At 33.6% G+C, this 16,636-nt stretch overlaps 1 protein-coding gene across 3 annotated transcripts in view; it reads left to right on the top strand.

The window, feature by feature from the left end:
- LOC117117947 (PDZ domain-containing protein 7-like) overlaps positions 1 to 16,281 on the top strand; it is a 31,919-nt gene extending 15,638 nt beyond the window's left edge. For all 3 annotated transcript variants that reach the window (XM_033262431.1, XM_033262432.1, XM_033262433.1), the window contains 15 exons: positions 1,631 to 1,780; positions 2,901 to 3,075; positions 3,366 to 3,563; positions 4,830 to 5,059; positions 5,570 to 5,967; positions 6,307 to 6,487; positions 8,871 to 9,005; positions 9,109 to 9,288; positions 9,872 to 10,053; positions 10,334 to 10,526; positions 10,795 to 10,869; positions 11,033 to 12,443; positions 12,672 to 12,850; positions 13,535 to 13,635; positions 14,086 to 16,281. In XM_033262431.1, coding sequence (XP_033118322.1) covers positions 1,631 to 1,780; positions 2,901 to 3,075; positions 3,366 to 3,563; positions 4,830 to 5,059; positions 5,570 to 5,967; positions 6,307 to 6,487; positions 8,871 to 9,005; positions 9,109 to 9,288; positions 9,872 to 10,053; positions 10,334 to 10,526; positions 10,795 to 10,869; positions 11,033 to 12,443; positions 12,672 to 12,850; positions 13,535 to 13,635; positions 14,086 to 14,220 — 3,923 coding nt within the window. In that variant the 3' untranslated portion in view covers positions 14,221 to 16,281. The remainder of the gene's footprint in view (positions 1 to 1,630; positions 1,781 to 2,900; positions 3,076 to 3,365; positions 3,564 to 4,829; positions 5,060 to 5,569; positions 5,968 to 6,306; positions 6,488 to 8,870; positions 9,006 to 9,108; positions 9,289 to 9,871; positions 10,054 to 10,333; positions 10,527 to 10,794; positions 10,870 to 11,032; positions 12,444 to 12,671; positions 12,851 to 13,534; positions 13,636 to 14,085) is intronic.
- The last annotated feature ends 355 nt before the right edge of the window (positions 16,282 to 16,636 follow it).

The following is a 16,636-nucleotide window of genomic DNA, read 5'->3' as shown; positions in this document are numbered from 1 at the left end:
TTATGGATGGCAATGAGCGTGCCTTGTGCACTGCACTAAGAAAACTTTAAGCTGCAGCCCTTTTAAAATTTCAGATAATGATCACATGCTGATGATGTAGTGATTATTACTCATGAGATCATAAATCTACTGATTAAGATCATATTTAATTATGACTCACTCTGACTAATAATATTTTACATTTACAATAATCAAAGGTGCCTTACCCAGGTGCCAGAAATCAAGTATTATTACACTGTCATCAGAGAGACACAACTGTTCATTGAGAGAAATCAATATGCAAATTAGCATTTGTAATTCAATGATTTTGATTGTTGTCAATAAGCTTATAATTATATTCAGCTGTTGGTAATAAATATGAAAATTTGTTCAGGCAATCAATTGAATTTATTAATATTTAAGTGATTTTTTATTCTTTAAAAAATGTTAATAATGGACCTGGGCAATGGAAATAAGTATATGTTCTTACGACATTTTTCGGTTATCCTGTACTCAAGGTTTTTTTTTATTTTAGTACAAATAAAGAATTAATGAATGATGAAATTTTAGAAAATTTATGTGTATACTGTAATAAATGTACTGTACATTAAGGTTATGCTTTTAGGCCAAATAAACAATTTATTATGTTTCTCCTTTCAAATATTGGGTTAAGTAGCTTTAAATATCAGGTTGGGATTCAGATCGCAACACTTTCCTTTCTCTCCACCAAGAATAGATGTGTTGATTAGATTATAGCAATTTATAATATATCCATCTGTTGTCAACAACAGGCTCTGAAGCAAATAATGAAATTGAATGCATTTGCCAATAGTACATTATATGGACGAAGCATAATATAGTATCTACATGCTAATGAAACATGATGATGTAATATAATTCATATTGTGCTGAACATTAAAAAAAAAACCCCTCAAACTGTGCGATGTTAATTACAATGATCTGATTATAATTATAATGATGATGATAATGAAAATAATATACTGTAATAATATTACTGATTATAATGTATTGTTAAATAATAAAAAATAATAATTTAGACATTTGCAAAATAAATACAAATAATAGTAATTTTATAATGTAAATAAAATGATGATTCTTGTGTTACATTTTTCTTGTTTTCTGTATTTTTGTTTGTTTTTCTACTATTCTTTTTTAGACACTCGACTTGAGCACCTATTTTGGTGGAGATCTTTGCGCTTTATAAATCCTTATTCTTATTATTATTATTATTACTATTATTTTTAATGTTAAATAATAAAAAATAATGGTTTAGACTTTCAAAGAGCAAAATTCAGAAATACTTAAAACAATTAAAATTTTGATTATGAAATCATAAATGCATGTGGGCTTCTTAGAAGGATATCAGAATGGTAAACTGATATACTGAATAAAATTGAAATTAGTTTACTTATGGAGGCATGTGGGAGGCAACATCAGTAAAACATTTTCTAAGAAAGGGATGAAATTAATTATGAAAATGTAAATACATTAAAACAATTTCACAGATGAAACAAGTTTTCCTGTGTTAAAATAAAGCTAATTATTATTCATCATTACATCATTCCATATATCTTGCAATTATTATCTTCCAGCAAATTTTTTTTTTAAATTGTTATTTATATCTTTGCAGGATCTGTACATGTCGGCCAGCATTCTCCCTCCAGCCTTTGCCACGTTACCATTCAGAAGGTGCAGGGAAGTCTCGGCTTTAGCATCAGAGGTGGCTCAGAACACGGCCTAGGAATATTTGTCAGTTCTGTTGATCATCGCTCACCAGCAGGTAAGCAAGAGGCTTTAAGCATGATTTAGCATGCTATCCAAAATAAAAGCACTAGTTTTTACTGTGATCTAGGTTAAAGGTAGCAGTAAAATTAGATTGAAAATGAACTAAAAAATTAGAAAATATTGATTATTTTAGCATTTAAAAAGTAATTAGTTTAATTTCCTTTTTGATGTTATTTGGAATACTATGTCAGTGCATAGGTATGATACTAATAAGAGGTAATTTTTTTATTTAAATAATGTTCCATTGTGGAATATATTCTGACAATCAGTAACAATAATTTACTTTGTGGAAAATTGGAAGGGAAGCATTCGTTCTGAATAGGGGTACACAGGGTTTGTTCTGGTTAAATATCAATAGAAAAGATTATTTGCTTAATATTAACGATCAGTAAATATAATAAAATGGCAAAGAAGCTTGTACCTTAGCTAATCAAACATGACATTTTGACAGATCTGTCAATTATGATCAATTAGAGAGCTTTGGATTTTCCAGCCCATTGTAGAATCACTCTTTAACGTCGTGGCAGGTTGATCGGTTACAGTAAATATTTGTTCCTACTTCATGAAGATGTAGAATGGAGAAATTCTTTATGAACAATTTTATGTATATATATTAATGCTTGTGGTACACCACTTAGATAGTTCTAAAAAGAAATGCTGTTGGTTGAGGATGTCTTAACTTTCGATTGAGTTGCTTCAATTGTCTTTAGGAGAATAATAGCAGATATTATTAATATATATTATTACTTTGCCATGCAAACTTTAAACAATAACAGTTTTATGGTCATTAATAGTATGGTGATTATAATAACAATGTCATCACATGAAATAATATGGCATCAGTTAATATTATTTTAAAATTAATTCACTAATACTCTATCAGTTATTCTGAGCTAATGTCATAGCCACATCAATTTGGATTGCAATTCAGGACTAGTTTAATATGTATATCAGCCTCAGAAAAGCTGGGAGGTAAAACAGATGTTAGTAGATGACTGACAACAAACAGATGACATTTTGAAACATAATAAATAATGAGCAGACGATATTTGTGCTGATAATTATTTACCCAACCATGATTGGTTTATCTTTAATTGATTTCTTTTCATATGTAGATGTGAATGGTCTAGAAGTGGGCGATCAATTGATTGAAGTGAATAATGTGAATTTTGAGAACATCGCCACCAGCAGTGCAGTAATGGTGCTCCAGGGGAGTAACAGATTACGCATGAAGGTGAAACGAACGGGCAAAGTACCAGGCTTCAAGTACGCACGAGAAAAGACTTCATGGTAATGACCAACATAGTTTTATATCATGAAAACATTTTATTGAATCTTAGACTGTAAACTTTCAAATAATAAGATTGAAAATGTGAAAAATAAACCATAAACTACTCTAAAACTAGGAGCAATGTAATCGATGATAAACTAATGTCAGGCATAACACTATCAGATATTTTTTCTGACAGTGTGTATTCAAAGTTTGTCAAACATTTTGAGGATTTGTTGACTTAGCACAACATATGTGACCAAGATTAAATAATCAGAAATTAGATGCAAAGTTTTGCTGTATTCTTAAGGTATGACACTGTTGAACGAACCATAACAGACCAGAATGAGGATGGGCAGCCTACACCGCCACGATTCAACATGTCCGGTACAAGGATGTTGCAAGATGCTGGCGAGAGAAGAGTTATTATCAAGCTTGCACCTGGACAATGCATCGGCTTTAACTTAAGGGGTGGCAGTGAATATGACTTGGGAATCTATGTCTCAAAGTAAGTACATATACCTTTCTGCATATCTCATCCTCTGAAAATTCATATCAATTTGTTTGGCCTACTTTACTGCAAACGCACCGCCGTGAAAATCACCCTATCTCGTAACCGTTAGAGCTTCTTCAAAAACATTGACTGATTTTACTACAAAAGCCTAGAAAAAAAACTAGAGGTCTGATAAATTGGGTTGAAATGGTTTATAGAAGATTATAAATAAAGCTATTGCAAAAAATTTACTAAATACTTGTTTTCAAATATTTGGCCCCGTCATTATTGGGTTTAAATTACAAAAATATAGGTGATATTAGTGTGTTTTCAGCGGGATTTGAGCTGGCTCATGAGGGTTCATTTCTTTTATAATGTCATAATTTTGCTACACTAATCTGATCACTTTAGGTTGAAGGGGCAACAGAAAGCAAATTTTTAAAAAATATGGTACCTGCTGTATCAAGTTGATTAAATGATTATGCTTGATAGTGGACATATCTTATTTCTACAGTGTTATGCATAAATTGAGAATGTATTTTTAAAAGTGTTTCACTAAATGATTGATCGTTTAAAAAAGTTCATTTTTATATACTCTTTTCGGATAATGAAATCGCCCAAGCACTGCGCTGTGCAGCACGCTCAATCTGTTCGTTTTTGTCTTGCTTACACACCTGCAATATGAAAAATGTTTTTGTTATGTGGTCAAAACAAGCCAAACAAATGATATGTGTTGTCTTTTAGTATACGGACCAATTCAATTACTATCATGTTCTGTTATGTCTGTGTGCTGTTTTTGATTTCTACTTAAGAGATGAAGAGTTAAGCCTTGGTGATAACCTATGAAAGGTAAATTTGCCTAGGCCTAAATGTACCACCATTAAAAGTTCAATCTTAACAGGGCCTAATTCCTCCACCCAGGGAGTTAAATTAGTATCTGGAAGGGTATTGTCTGTGTGTGGAGGCTCATATTACTTGAATAGAATACATCCCAGGCAGGAGATTATTGCACCCTGTGAATGTTGCTTCTTAAGGCTCCCATATACAATAAAACTAAAAATTTCCCTTTTAACTGGTAATAGAAATAGTTTTCAAGAAAGCTTTCTTGATACAATTATATTTAACCTGACATATAATATATACATCTGTATAAACAATATATGCTTGAAACATCCAGGTAAATGCTGATGTTATTTTAGTTCAATCTTAATGGAAATTTAACAACAATATATGCTGTCATATTAAAAGTTGAAAATGTTAAATATTGTTAATTTCTGATAGACTTGATCCAGATGGTGCAGCAAAGAATAGTGGGATCCAAGTAGGTGACCAAATTGTGAATGTAAATGGCGAAAGTTTTCTCAACATATCACATGTTCGGGCGATTGATTTCCTACGCAACCAGCGCCATCTTATAATGACGATAAGGACAGTAAACAGATATCCGGCCTATAAAGAGATGGTGGCAGAGTATAGTTGGGTGAATGAACAACCGATTAAGAAAAATAAACGTAAGAATGCAATGTAGTGCTTGACGTGTGGACTAACTGTTGCAGTTACTTTGTTTCCCCCTAAGGGTGTCTTCATGTCTGATCTACCCATTAAACCGGTACCATCTACTCTCATTTGTCCACAACATGGCTGAATGGACCTGTACACCTGGGTAGCTCCCTACTCGTCTCAAAAGATATACTGAATTCTTTAAATCGCACATGGGCTAAGTTACGTACACTAGGCCTATAGACTACGGTTTATATTCCTTATCCGAATAGACTTGTTCCACCACCAGAAACATAGGCGACCATACCGTTGAAGCAGTGCCAGTATTATGGCTGTACTTTGCAGTGCCCCTGCCTTAACTGCTTGTCCATCCACTTAACTTAATATGTATCCATTTTTACCTTATTTAAAAAATTGAATTATTTATATTACTGTTATAATTGTTACTATAATGATATAATGAGAAGTACCATCATCAATTCAAACATTGACTAAAATTGAATGACTCAAATTTCTTTCAGGTCCACAGTCACGTTCTTCACCGAAGATGCCACCTCTGATACCCGCATATGCAAATGGTTCCAGCATGCAAGTACCAATGGACCATACAGAACGCTTTACTCAGACTCCTCCATTAGACGAAGGAGGGGTGGCACAGAGAATTCCATCAAATGATGGCATTAATACTGGTATGAATAGACTTTCTTCTCAAAATAGTCATTTAGGTGTAAAGCAGCAACAGCAGCCGCAGTACAAGAGAGTGGCTTCAACTGGTGACCTCAAACATTTTGAAAGATTATCAGAGGGGGTAGCGGCAAGTGCAGTAATAAATATGCCAAGACGGCAATCTCAACCACCTCCGTACTCCGCAACCTCACAGAATTATCCCGCAGCATTGCAAACTACCTCGACTACACAGGTAAAGATAATAACATTTTAATTAATATTTTGATATTCATTTTAACAACTTAATTTCTTATAAAGCATATTTGCAATTGTTTTTTTTATACTAGCCTGTAATTTATACAATGTAATTTTTGAAGTAAAATGTAAAGGTAATCCACACCATAAATAGTCATGGGACAAATACGGGTATAATATGATATTGTCATATCCATATGTGTGAAATTCACACACATTTGTCACATAAAAGTTAATAGTGTGATTGACCTTTAGACTCTTGTTTTAGACTAATAACCTTCATTTTTTTTTTTACATTTTTCGTTAAATATGATAAATTTGTTGAATTTGTTTTTAGATTCAGGCCATTCCTCCACCAGCAGTAACTCACCAAGAAATTTCAGCAGCTGCAGACCATGCAGACAGTGGATCATCTAAGAGTGTACAACCATCTCGGAATCAGCCTGTTATGGGAACGCATGCCTTGAAAAGTGAAAAGCGCAGCCTAGGTCGCTCTCACAGTATGAAACATCCTGGAGGTACAAATAATTTTTAAAGAATTTTTCTCATTGTCCCTGTCATCAATTTTTATATTAAAATACTATTCAATAATTTAATAAGCAAGTGCAATGTTCATATACATATCTTTAAAATTATAAATCTGCTAAGGTGAAAGTTTTCCCACATTTATCTAATATGCATATATCTATGATTTAGCATAAACTCTAGCATGAAAATTGTTTAATAAAAACTTTGCCTCTTGGAGTAGAAAAGTGACTCCACCAACAACAGCCTATTGGCCTCGCATAGCTTCTACATATTACTTAGAACATCCCTACCATTCCGATACCTAGATCTCCAATTATCTTCATTAGACCAACAGTATTTTAATATTTCTAATTTTAAACATTTTCATTTACTGTGATCATAAGAGGTGCAAATGTTTCACCGTGGTAAGTAGATTATGAGATCTTAGAGCTAACATAATATTGATGTGCATAAATCAGTAGCAGGTCCAGAAGGGGCAGTACATGTGCATTTCCCCCTCCCAAAAACTGCAGATTCCAAAAACTGCAGCCCTACATTCCCACCTGTAGTGACACGTTACACACAATGTCCCCTTTACTTGCATCATTAATCTATGTTTCCTTTTTTTTTTTTTACAATCCTAAATTCATAAATATTCATTTTCTCAATCATTTTCTGTATGTTTGCTTTTTTATTTACACTATTTTTAATGTACATTTATTTAGCTGCAGTGCTAAGCTATAATATGTAATTGTTATATTGACAAAAAGAAAAATCTATAACAAATATTTGGAAATTATGAAAAAAACATTTGGTGTACATATTACAAATAGATACAAGCCAGGAAGAACATAGGCATTTTCCTTTCTTACTTAGTATTGATTTTCCCTGGCCCCCCCCCCACACACATTGCCCCCTTTACTTGCATCATTAATCCATGTTTCCTTTTTTTTTTTTACAATCCTAAATTCATAAATATTTATTTCTCAATCTTTTTCTGTATGTTTGCTTTTTTATTTACACTATTTTTAATGTACATTTATTTAGCTGCAGTGCTATATTGTTATGTTGACAAAAAGAAAAATCTATAACAAATATTTGGAAATTATGAAAAAAACAGTCGGTGTACATATTACAAATAGATACAAACCAGGAAGAACATAGACATTTTCCTTTCTCACCTAGTATTGATTTTTCTCCCCCTCAAACTATCCTTTTTTTAACTGCAAAACATGCTGACTGCAGTGTAGTAACCTACTACACACTATTCACACTTCCTAACTGTGAACAGTGTGTAGGCTAGATGTTTTTTAAACTTTATTTAAATTTTTCATGTTTTTCATTGGAACATTTTGAGAATTAAACATGTAAGCATTTCCAATTAGGGTTGGAAAAATATCTAGTGTGAGAAGCTTAAATTGTTCCAAACAATTAATTACTTAAGCCCCCTAGAAGCTGTAGCTACTATATGACTGTGTTAAGGTCTATGTTCTAGCAAATGCTGCACACCCGAAGCATATTTTATTTGATTCATGTAATCGGTGGAGTAGCTTGCTGTTAAATAAAGTTTACACTATTTAAAAAAAAAAAGCTCAGAAATAGCTCTCTGCCTTTAAATTCTTTCACATTTGATTTCATAATTTGAGCACATATACCATGTTGTAGTACATGCTTCTTCCTGACTATCACCCTGCTTGCAATATATCGTAACAAATATATTTAATTCTTTTCTAAAATATTTTTAACTTTTATATTATTTTATATATTATTATAGTAATATGTTGTTGATCTTGATATAGTTTATGTTGTCATAGCTGCCTAGACAACATGTCATTGCAAGAATTTTCTATTGTTCCTCATTCAAATTGGAAATCAGCACTTGGGACCAGTAGCAGCCTCAGTGCAATGCCACCCAACTTAATAACTACAACACATAATGGGCGCATAGGATTTAAGAAAAACTAATTCCCTTTCGATGTTTATTGGATTTTATTCGGTGTAAACACTGGGAATGGCCCACGAAAGTCTATAAGAAGACATATTTCCAGTGGGGTCCTTCTGGTAGTGATTGGGCAGTACACCAGGAGACAATCCCCTACTCTTTTCCGAAGAGTGTACTGCGTTCTTTAACATGCACATGGCCATTAATGCACACAGGACCAACGGCTTAAACGTCTCATCTGAAAGACAGTGCGCTATTGTAACTTGTATTACAGCCCTCCAGCTGAAACACTAAGGAGAGGCAGCGATGGGAATTAAACCTTGTGACCTAAAGATCTCCACGGTTCAGCGCACACACAGTGGCTACCACCAGATTAGCTGATTGAGCTAAGCTGCTCTCTCTCTTATATGGTTATTATCGTGATCATTAACAACTTTCTTTTGTACTACTAGAAAAGAGCCTGCCGCCCATGCAGGAGAAGGAAATGAAGGAAAGACAAAAGGTGAAGCGCAATAGAACATTCAGAGAAATTTTATTTGGAATGAAAATGAAGAGAAAAGAGAAAGAAAAAGATAAATCAAAAACAGGTAAATTGTACCCTAAACATAATTCTTGATTTTGAAATTTTACATACAGCATGCCAGATAATTTATTTTGATATGCTGATAATTATTTATTTTATTTTCGTAGGTTCAATGAGTGGCAAGGTAAAACGTCGTATTCCATTAGGAAGTTTCCGGAAGACAAAAACTTCAAGAAGTCTTGATGAACTGGATAAAGTGAGCCGTGCTGATACCGATCCTTCGTGGGCCAATAAAACATGGGCTGTAAGGCGGAACAGTATTGGTGACCTAAGATCAGTTGAAGCAGGTATTGTAGAAGGGTGATGATCTTAATCCCCATTGTGGTTGGCGCATCGGTTGTGTCCTGAATTCCCAACCTTGAGGTCAGGGTTCGAAACTTGATGTGCAACTCGCTTTTGCCCTTGGGCAAGGCAGTGACTTTATCTATGTTTGTCTCTCTCTCTACTCAGGAATATAAATAGGTATATGTATGCAGGTTGTGGCATTGATTATACTAGTTTTGTGCACTAAGTGTACACGGATGACTTGGTATACTCCCCAGGTAGCAGAGAAGGTTGCACTTTGTGCTGGTTTTCTGTTGTATGTTACCCAGTGACCAGGGGTAATAATACTCAATGCCTTTGATCCTTGATTTAGAATAGACGCTATTTAAATCTTCAGCATTATTATTACAATAGATACAGGAAGGAGCCGGCCCTTTGTTCACTGCCGAAGTGAACATTTTCTATTTGTGGTATTTTTAAATACTTGTTAGAGACACAAATATGTTAAAATACTATTTTGAGAAAAGGAAATTACAGTAAGCATATGCTAAAATAAAGTCATAACACTGATCGTTTAATCAATACTGCTTCCTCTGTCTCTCCTAGGCTCTAGTCATGGTACCAGTAGTGATGGAAGGCAGAGTGTTGCATCCCTGCAAGCTACCACAAGAAGCAATTCACCTGAACCAGAATTTGACTTTGAGCCTGCAATAACCTGTATGATGGAGTTGGCTCAGCGACTGCTTACACAGGATGAATGCACAGCCATTGTCAGACACATCAGACGGGTAGGAATTTAATATATTTGTGAATATGGGATATTATATGCCAAGTTTGCCATCAGTGGAATATTTATCAAATCATATAAGAATTCCTGATTTGTTCCAAGAAACCGAGCTCTGTGACTTGTTTTGGACTTTGACCCACACCCTTTGATTGGAGACAGCCTTCTACCTGTGTGTCATAAACTAACTTAACAATGAAAATTAGTTTGCTACATTGGCAATTTGCCTCTAATCCTAATTTCTTAATATGAGATTATCATAACCTTTTGGACTTTCTCCGCAGTATCATGAGGACCACGATGTAGAGCAACTTGTGCATCCATTGTTAGCAATTCTCGATAAACCAGAGAAGGTGATATTATTACGAGAGATCAGAAGTACTCTCTACCAAACTGACCTGGGTCGATTTGAAAGTATGGTGGCTAGAAGAGAGGCTGCTGCATTTGAAGAGCTCCAGTCAGGCACATCTAACTACAGTAAGTGACAAAAGACAATATAAATATCTGAAAACCCATTATGTAGTGGACTGGAGCACATGGTGATTGAAATGCCTGTCATCAAGTCCCAAAATAAAGCAACAGTAAATATTGATTAGTTATTCAGTACACATTTCTCTCGTAGATATTGTGATATATAATTATATCATTTATTTTGGTTAATGTTTATGTAACTGTACAAAAAAATGTCAATTGAATTATTAAAAAATGTTTCCAATTTCACAAATGTTCTTGTTTCTGTTATTAGTTCGTAAATCACCGATGTTAAGGAGATCAACTAAAACAGCACCACCAAAGAAAACAATTCTTGAAACAAAACCAAGTAAGTAGAAAAGTAAAATGCATGCAAAATTTGTAAATAGTTTATTATATATTTACAATCATTTAGATCTTGATTAAGTCTTAGTAATGATTGAACAACAGGATAAGCAACATCTCATCAATACAACAATTGCTGTACATTCACTTTGATATTTTTCTTGTAGATACTCTTGGAGGATTCCACCTGCAGACAACTCAAAACATGAACAGAGAGAAACGGAGAAAAGAGGAACTTGAAAGATTAAAAAAAGAAAGGCATGAAGAAATACAGAGGAAAATGAAAGAGCAAAAGGAAGCTGATGATTATGCTGAAAGAGCAATGCCATATGGTCATATTATAGGGAAATCTAATAATCGTCCAATCGGAGGGAACACTTCAGATTTCAAATTGACATTACCAACTGAAGACATTTATCACAATTCTAATAAAAACACTTTGTCAGAAAGAAACAGTGAACAATCAACAACAACAATGAATGCTGATCGTAGCACAAGTCCAAAACATGCACGTGGTAAACATAAAAGGATAGAGGTTAGTGATTATTTTCAAAGATCAGATGAAGATAGTGAGATCTCTCCTATACCTGATAGAAAGTCTGTGAAAAACCTGCAGAATGGTAGATCTTCTGGAAAGACATCAGAAAGACAAAATCAAAAAAGAATGATTGTTAGCGATTACCTACAAAGAAGTGACAGTGGTGAGGAGGAGGAAGATGATGATAATGAGGTCTCACCAATTGTTAGAAAGAAGTCAATTCAGAACCCATATCAAGACCATACATCCACAGGACCATCACAGAAATTGGGACAAAAGGATGGAACGAAGCAAGAGAAACCTAAAGAGGGGGTAGTGCAGTTAAGCAATGGCTTGAGTAATAATTTTGAAGACTTGGACAGTAGTCTGGGCTCTGGCAAGTTCACAGCCAACCCAATCTTTGGAATGGACAATATTCCCAAAAAAGCACCCAATGAAAGTGAAGAGAACACGAGGCCAAGAAGTGCCGTTCGTTTTGAACTCAATGCTAATTTTTACAGTCCAGAGGTTTCACCACGTGATAGCGATTCTAGTCCAAGATATATTACCACACCTGACATTATTGTCAATGATGAACTGGATTTCGTAATAGAGGATAATGAGAGTGTGGAGAGTGATGGTAGTCTTGATCACATCCCAACCACTATCGATGACGATGATGAGGAGTCTGAGCTCCGGTTTAGTGATGAGTCAGACACAAGTGCGCAAATGATGAGCAGGAAAGGAAAATACAAATTTGTAACAGATGATGCTGATGCATTCTCTACAAGTTCCTCTTCCACTCTAAAGGGAGGGATGCCAGAGAAGAGATCATCTAATCTACATGCAAGATCAAGGAATAAGACTCCATCACCAGTAAGATTCCACAAGCAGGATAACAAACCATCACCATACTATCCACTTGGGGATTTCAACCAGAAGAACAAGGACTTTAATGACAGGCAGCAGCTGAGCGTTGATGGCATGGAAGAATACTTTTCTGAAAGAGAGTCCAAACTCTCATTTAATGGATCCCCTAATGCTCCGAAGAAGGGAATTCTGTAAGTCTGTTAAAATTGATAAATTTAATAATGATAGTCATTTAAATAATAAATTAATCAAGATCAAGGAGTTATTGATGTCACATTAAATAATATTAATGATAATTAATGATAGTGGTGATGATGACAATGGTGATGGCATTTATGGCAGTGATGGTGATGGTGATGGCAGTGATGATGATTTTGATAATACCATTAACAGATTTTATTTTTGTAATTTTATTTTAGAAAAAATAAATCTGAGAAACCAGTACTATCAAATGGATACAATAGCGAGGAGGAACCATTCCCATTGAAAGCAATCATTCACAGTGCCAGGATGGAGGCTAATACGAGTCACAGTGACAACAGTGAGATGGATGAGGGCATTGTTCAAAGAGTTATAAAGAAAACAAGAACTTCGTTAGGTGAATATTATACATAATATAAATGCTTTCTTGAAAGAAAGGTAAATCAGTTGATTATTGATACTTCTGAATTACCTAAAAATGCAGAAGCCTATTGTTGGATTTGGTGATAATGATGAAGATGATCATTTTTTTCTTTTGTGGGGAAACACCCACCTCTATTCAAACATCTTGACATGATTTCTTCATCTTTTCTAAAAAATAAAAAAAAAACAATAATCACATGTTTTACAGTAATAATATATTGTATTACAGTAATAATGTTAATAGTAATAACAATATTAAAAATACTAATTTTAACTTTTTTTCAAACAATTTTCACAAAAGTAATAGACAAAGCAATGAAAATTGTACTGATATAGGTTTTTATATCACACTTTTACCAACAATTTTTTTTCTCTTTATTTTAATCATCCTTTCTTTATTTCACCATTAATTTACCCACTGCAGTACAGTAGAATTAAGGCCAGTTATACAACACTAAAATAAGTAAAAATTAAGATGATTATAATTGTTGTTGCTGAAAATGTTGTTATTGTTATGTTTTTGTTGACAGTATCACTATGTAGGGATACTTTTTGATTATGATGATGTTAGTAGTGGTGGTGTATGGTTGTGATCAATGGTGATACGTGATGATTATCCTGCTTAATGTTTAAGTTTCTTCTAAATATTCTGCTGCAGGTATTAGTATCTCAGGTGGCAGTGATTCCAGACAGCAGCCACAGGTGTTAATTGATAAAGTATTCCCAGGTGGCGCAGCCCATGACGATGGCTTTATACAGGTAATGCTTACTTCACAAGGAACCTCTACGAAGTTGGCCATACAAACATTTTGTCAAACTTATTTGTATACCTCATAGAAATAATCAGGTATAACAGACCTAGTAATTGTTGTCATGGTATAATCTTAAATTTTCTAGGCTGTAGTTCATGTTGAAAACCTGTACCTTCTACAGGCTATGCCATCATAGAGAAGCATAGGTTGTCTGTTTGTCTAAATATTAAGACATTATTATCAGAGCGCAAAGCTGCTTTTTGGTTGACTGCCTGCAATGTTTGATCAGATTGTGTCTGAGGACATATATTTGATCAAACAAGTATATCAGGGTTCTAGATTCACTGGGTTGCTTTCAGTGAATTCAGATAACATTCCTTTTAATTAACCATAGTAATCACTGTCCCTATAATGTTGAGCCACATTTAATAGGTTAATCATGTTCATCTCTCCATAGCCTGGTTTCCAGTTGGTTAAAGTTGATGGCCAGTCACTGCAGAGTTTGTCGCACAACCAAGTGGTGGAGGTCATTCGCAAGGCATACAGCAATGCCGCACGGGACAGGATGACAGTCACTGTTCTCACCTCCTGAACAATGGACTAGCAATGGCGTATTTATGACGATGAGGAGGGTGATGATAAATTGTGGAAATTTTTTAGTTTTTGTGTCTAGTTGAGTGCAGCTCATTTCAGTATAAGAACAATAAATCTCCGATGTTTGTGGTTAACCTCTGTGATGCATTGGTACAGAATGCAATTGTTGATGAGCCTCCATTACCGTTGCATAACATGTGAATGAGGATCAGATAGTCTGCCCTTTAGCTATTCCAGCATGCATCATCACACCCTCATCTAATGGTGGTGACCAAGATCAAAGTGACTGTACTTATAATATGTAATTATAACTGGTTTTATATTAAATTTGTGATGCAATGTTTATAATATGAATCTAAATATTTGGGCTAGAACAAATAAAATAATGATATGAATTTATGGATTATTTTAACTTGATGGAAAGTGATAGTTAATTGATCTAGATGATAAAATTCACCAATACATTTCTTTATATATAAAATAGTGTGAGTTTGAGTAAGAAAAAATGCTGCATATAATGATAATGATAGTAGTAATAATGATAATAATAATCATGATAAAAATTGGTGGCAATATAGTATAAAACAGCAACAGGGAAATACCATGATTCATGCATAGTTATTATAATGGATCCATTTTTCTGTGTGTTGTGAACAACTATTTTTACAGTTTATCATTATTACTATAATCATTATTATTAATCATCATAAATATTATCAGTATTATTCAGTAATAATTTTAGTACCGGTATTCAATCAATCATTAATCAATCATCATATATTCCGAAATCGAAATACAACTTAAACTACCTAATAGGAAGATTTCGCAATCTTACGAAAACGATAACGAATACATCATTATCAATATCGTCATTCGTGCCTGAAATATTATTGACAATATGCTGTGGAGCTGCAATCCTTAATCCTTAATCCTGAATTAATCCTTAATTAATAAAAAAGGCATGAAACACCAACGTTGTGACAGATATGCAGTGTATGGGAAGGGTTGTCTAAAAATTTTGTGACGTATTCGTTATCGTTTCCGTAAGGTTGCAAAAACTCCCTATTATTATTATCCTAATTGAAATGTAAATTTTGTGCACAGAATGTGCATCGTCCATATTCAACAACAACTCACTTGACAGTATTTGATCAATAATAACCCTGGGTGTAAGCTGGGGTGCAGGGTGGGGACCATGATGGCAAATTAGTTCTACTAAGTGGGTTAAAATACTAATAATGAGTTTTCATCCACAGACCAAAACCTGCCTATACCCCTGATAACCGATATGTTACTAGAACTTGCCAGACATCACAAATGTAATTACTGATATTTTGTTATTAGAAAGATGTTTTTAAACAGTCATAAAGATGGACACATCAAATCAAGTATAAAAGTGAAAATCAAATTGTTAAAATTATTATAATTTAACTTTATAGGCTTAGCATGGCTTTTGTCAACATAACTATTTTCAAGTATTTGTATCCAGTATTATGGTAGATAATTCACTCCATAGTCATGTTAGCTGCAAAATCATGTTTGGGAAGAGTCGTTTGAAATAGAACCAAACCAACATTCCATAGGTAAAGCAAGTCATGTAATAATTGTATATTATTTTAAACTGTGCAATAGATATCAATGATATTGATTGAGTTTTATGAGGGTTAAGATATTAATTTGTATATTTTAGGATAGAAATATTTTATACTTCTGTTATGTTTTTTTATAACGATTCAGTAGCATTTATATAGTATGGTAGGTTATAATCATGACCATCTTTATACTCAGTCCCCATCATACTCATCATATTTTGTCTTTGTCATCATCGGTACCATTTTGCATCTTATAAACCTACTACCTTCATTATTATTCTTCATCATTTTCATTATTAAATCTTCAGCAATCATCATGGTCACTCTGCATTGTTTTAATCTTTCCAACCGATCCAGTTCAATTTGATGTGATTTTATTATTGTAGTTTATTTTTAATGTTCTTGCAAAAAAATATTTTCTTTAAATAAATATTGAGCAATTTGGATTTGCTCATACATAAAATAAATGTATGTTGCCTTTAGTCTTTTATAATACACTGTAATATTGTCTGTTCGTAGTGGGGAGGGGGTAAGGATGCAGTAGTGTATATTAAATGAAAGACCAAGTATCTCATGGAGCTGTTAACTATTAGTTAAGACGTTATAGCATAATAAACAAACATAGTTTTTTTTTTCCCCTACTAAAAAATAATCACCACCCATCGAATGACGATATCATCATTTATCACTTCATAGTGTAAAAGTATTTCTAAGCTAAAGATATACAATATAACTCGACCTAAGTTGAGAAGTATCATGCATTTATTATGCAGGTTCTACATGCACTTTTAACTACGGGGTATGTAAATAGATGAATGAAAC

The sequence above is a fragment of the Anneissia japonica genome, unplaced genomic scaffold, assembly GCF_011630105.1.
Source record: "Anneissia japonica isolate Jap-2015-1 unplaced genomic scaffold, ASM1163010v1 scaffold288016_len413324_cov198, whole genome shotgun sequence".
NCBI lineage: Eukaryota > Metazoa > Echinodermata > Crinoidea > Comatulida > Comatulidae > Anneissia > Anneissia japonica.
Note: the sequence above shows the minus strand (reverse complement) of the source record. Positions and strands in the feature narration are given on the sequence as shown.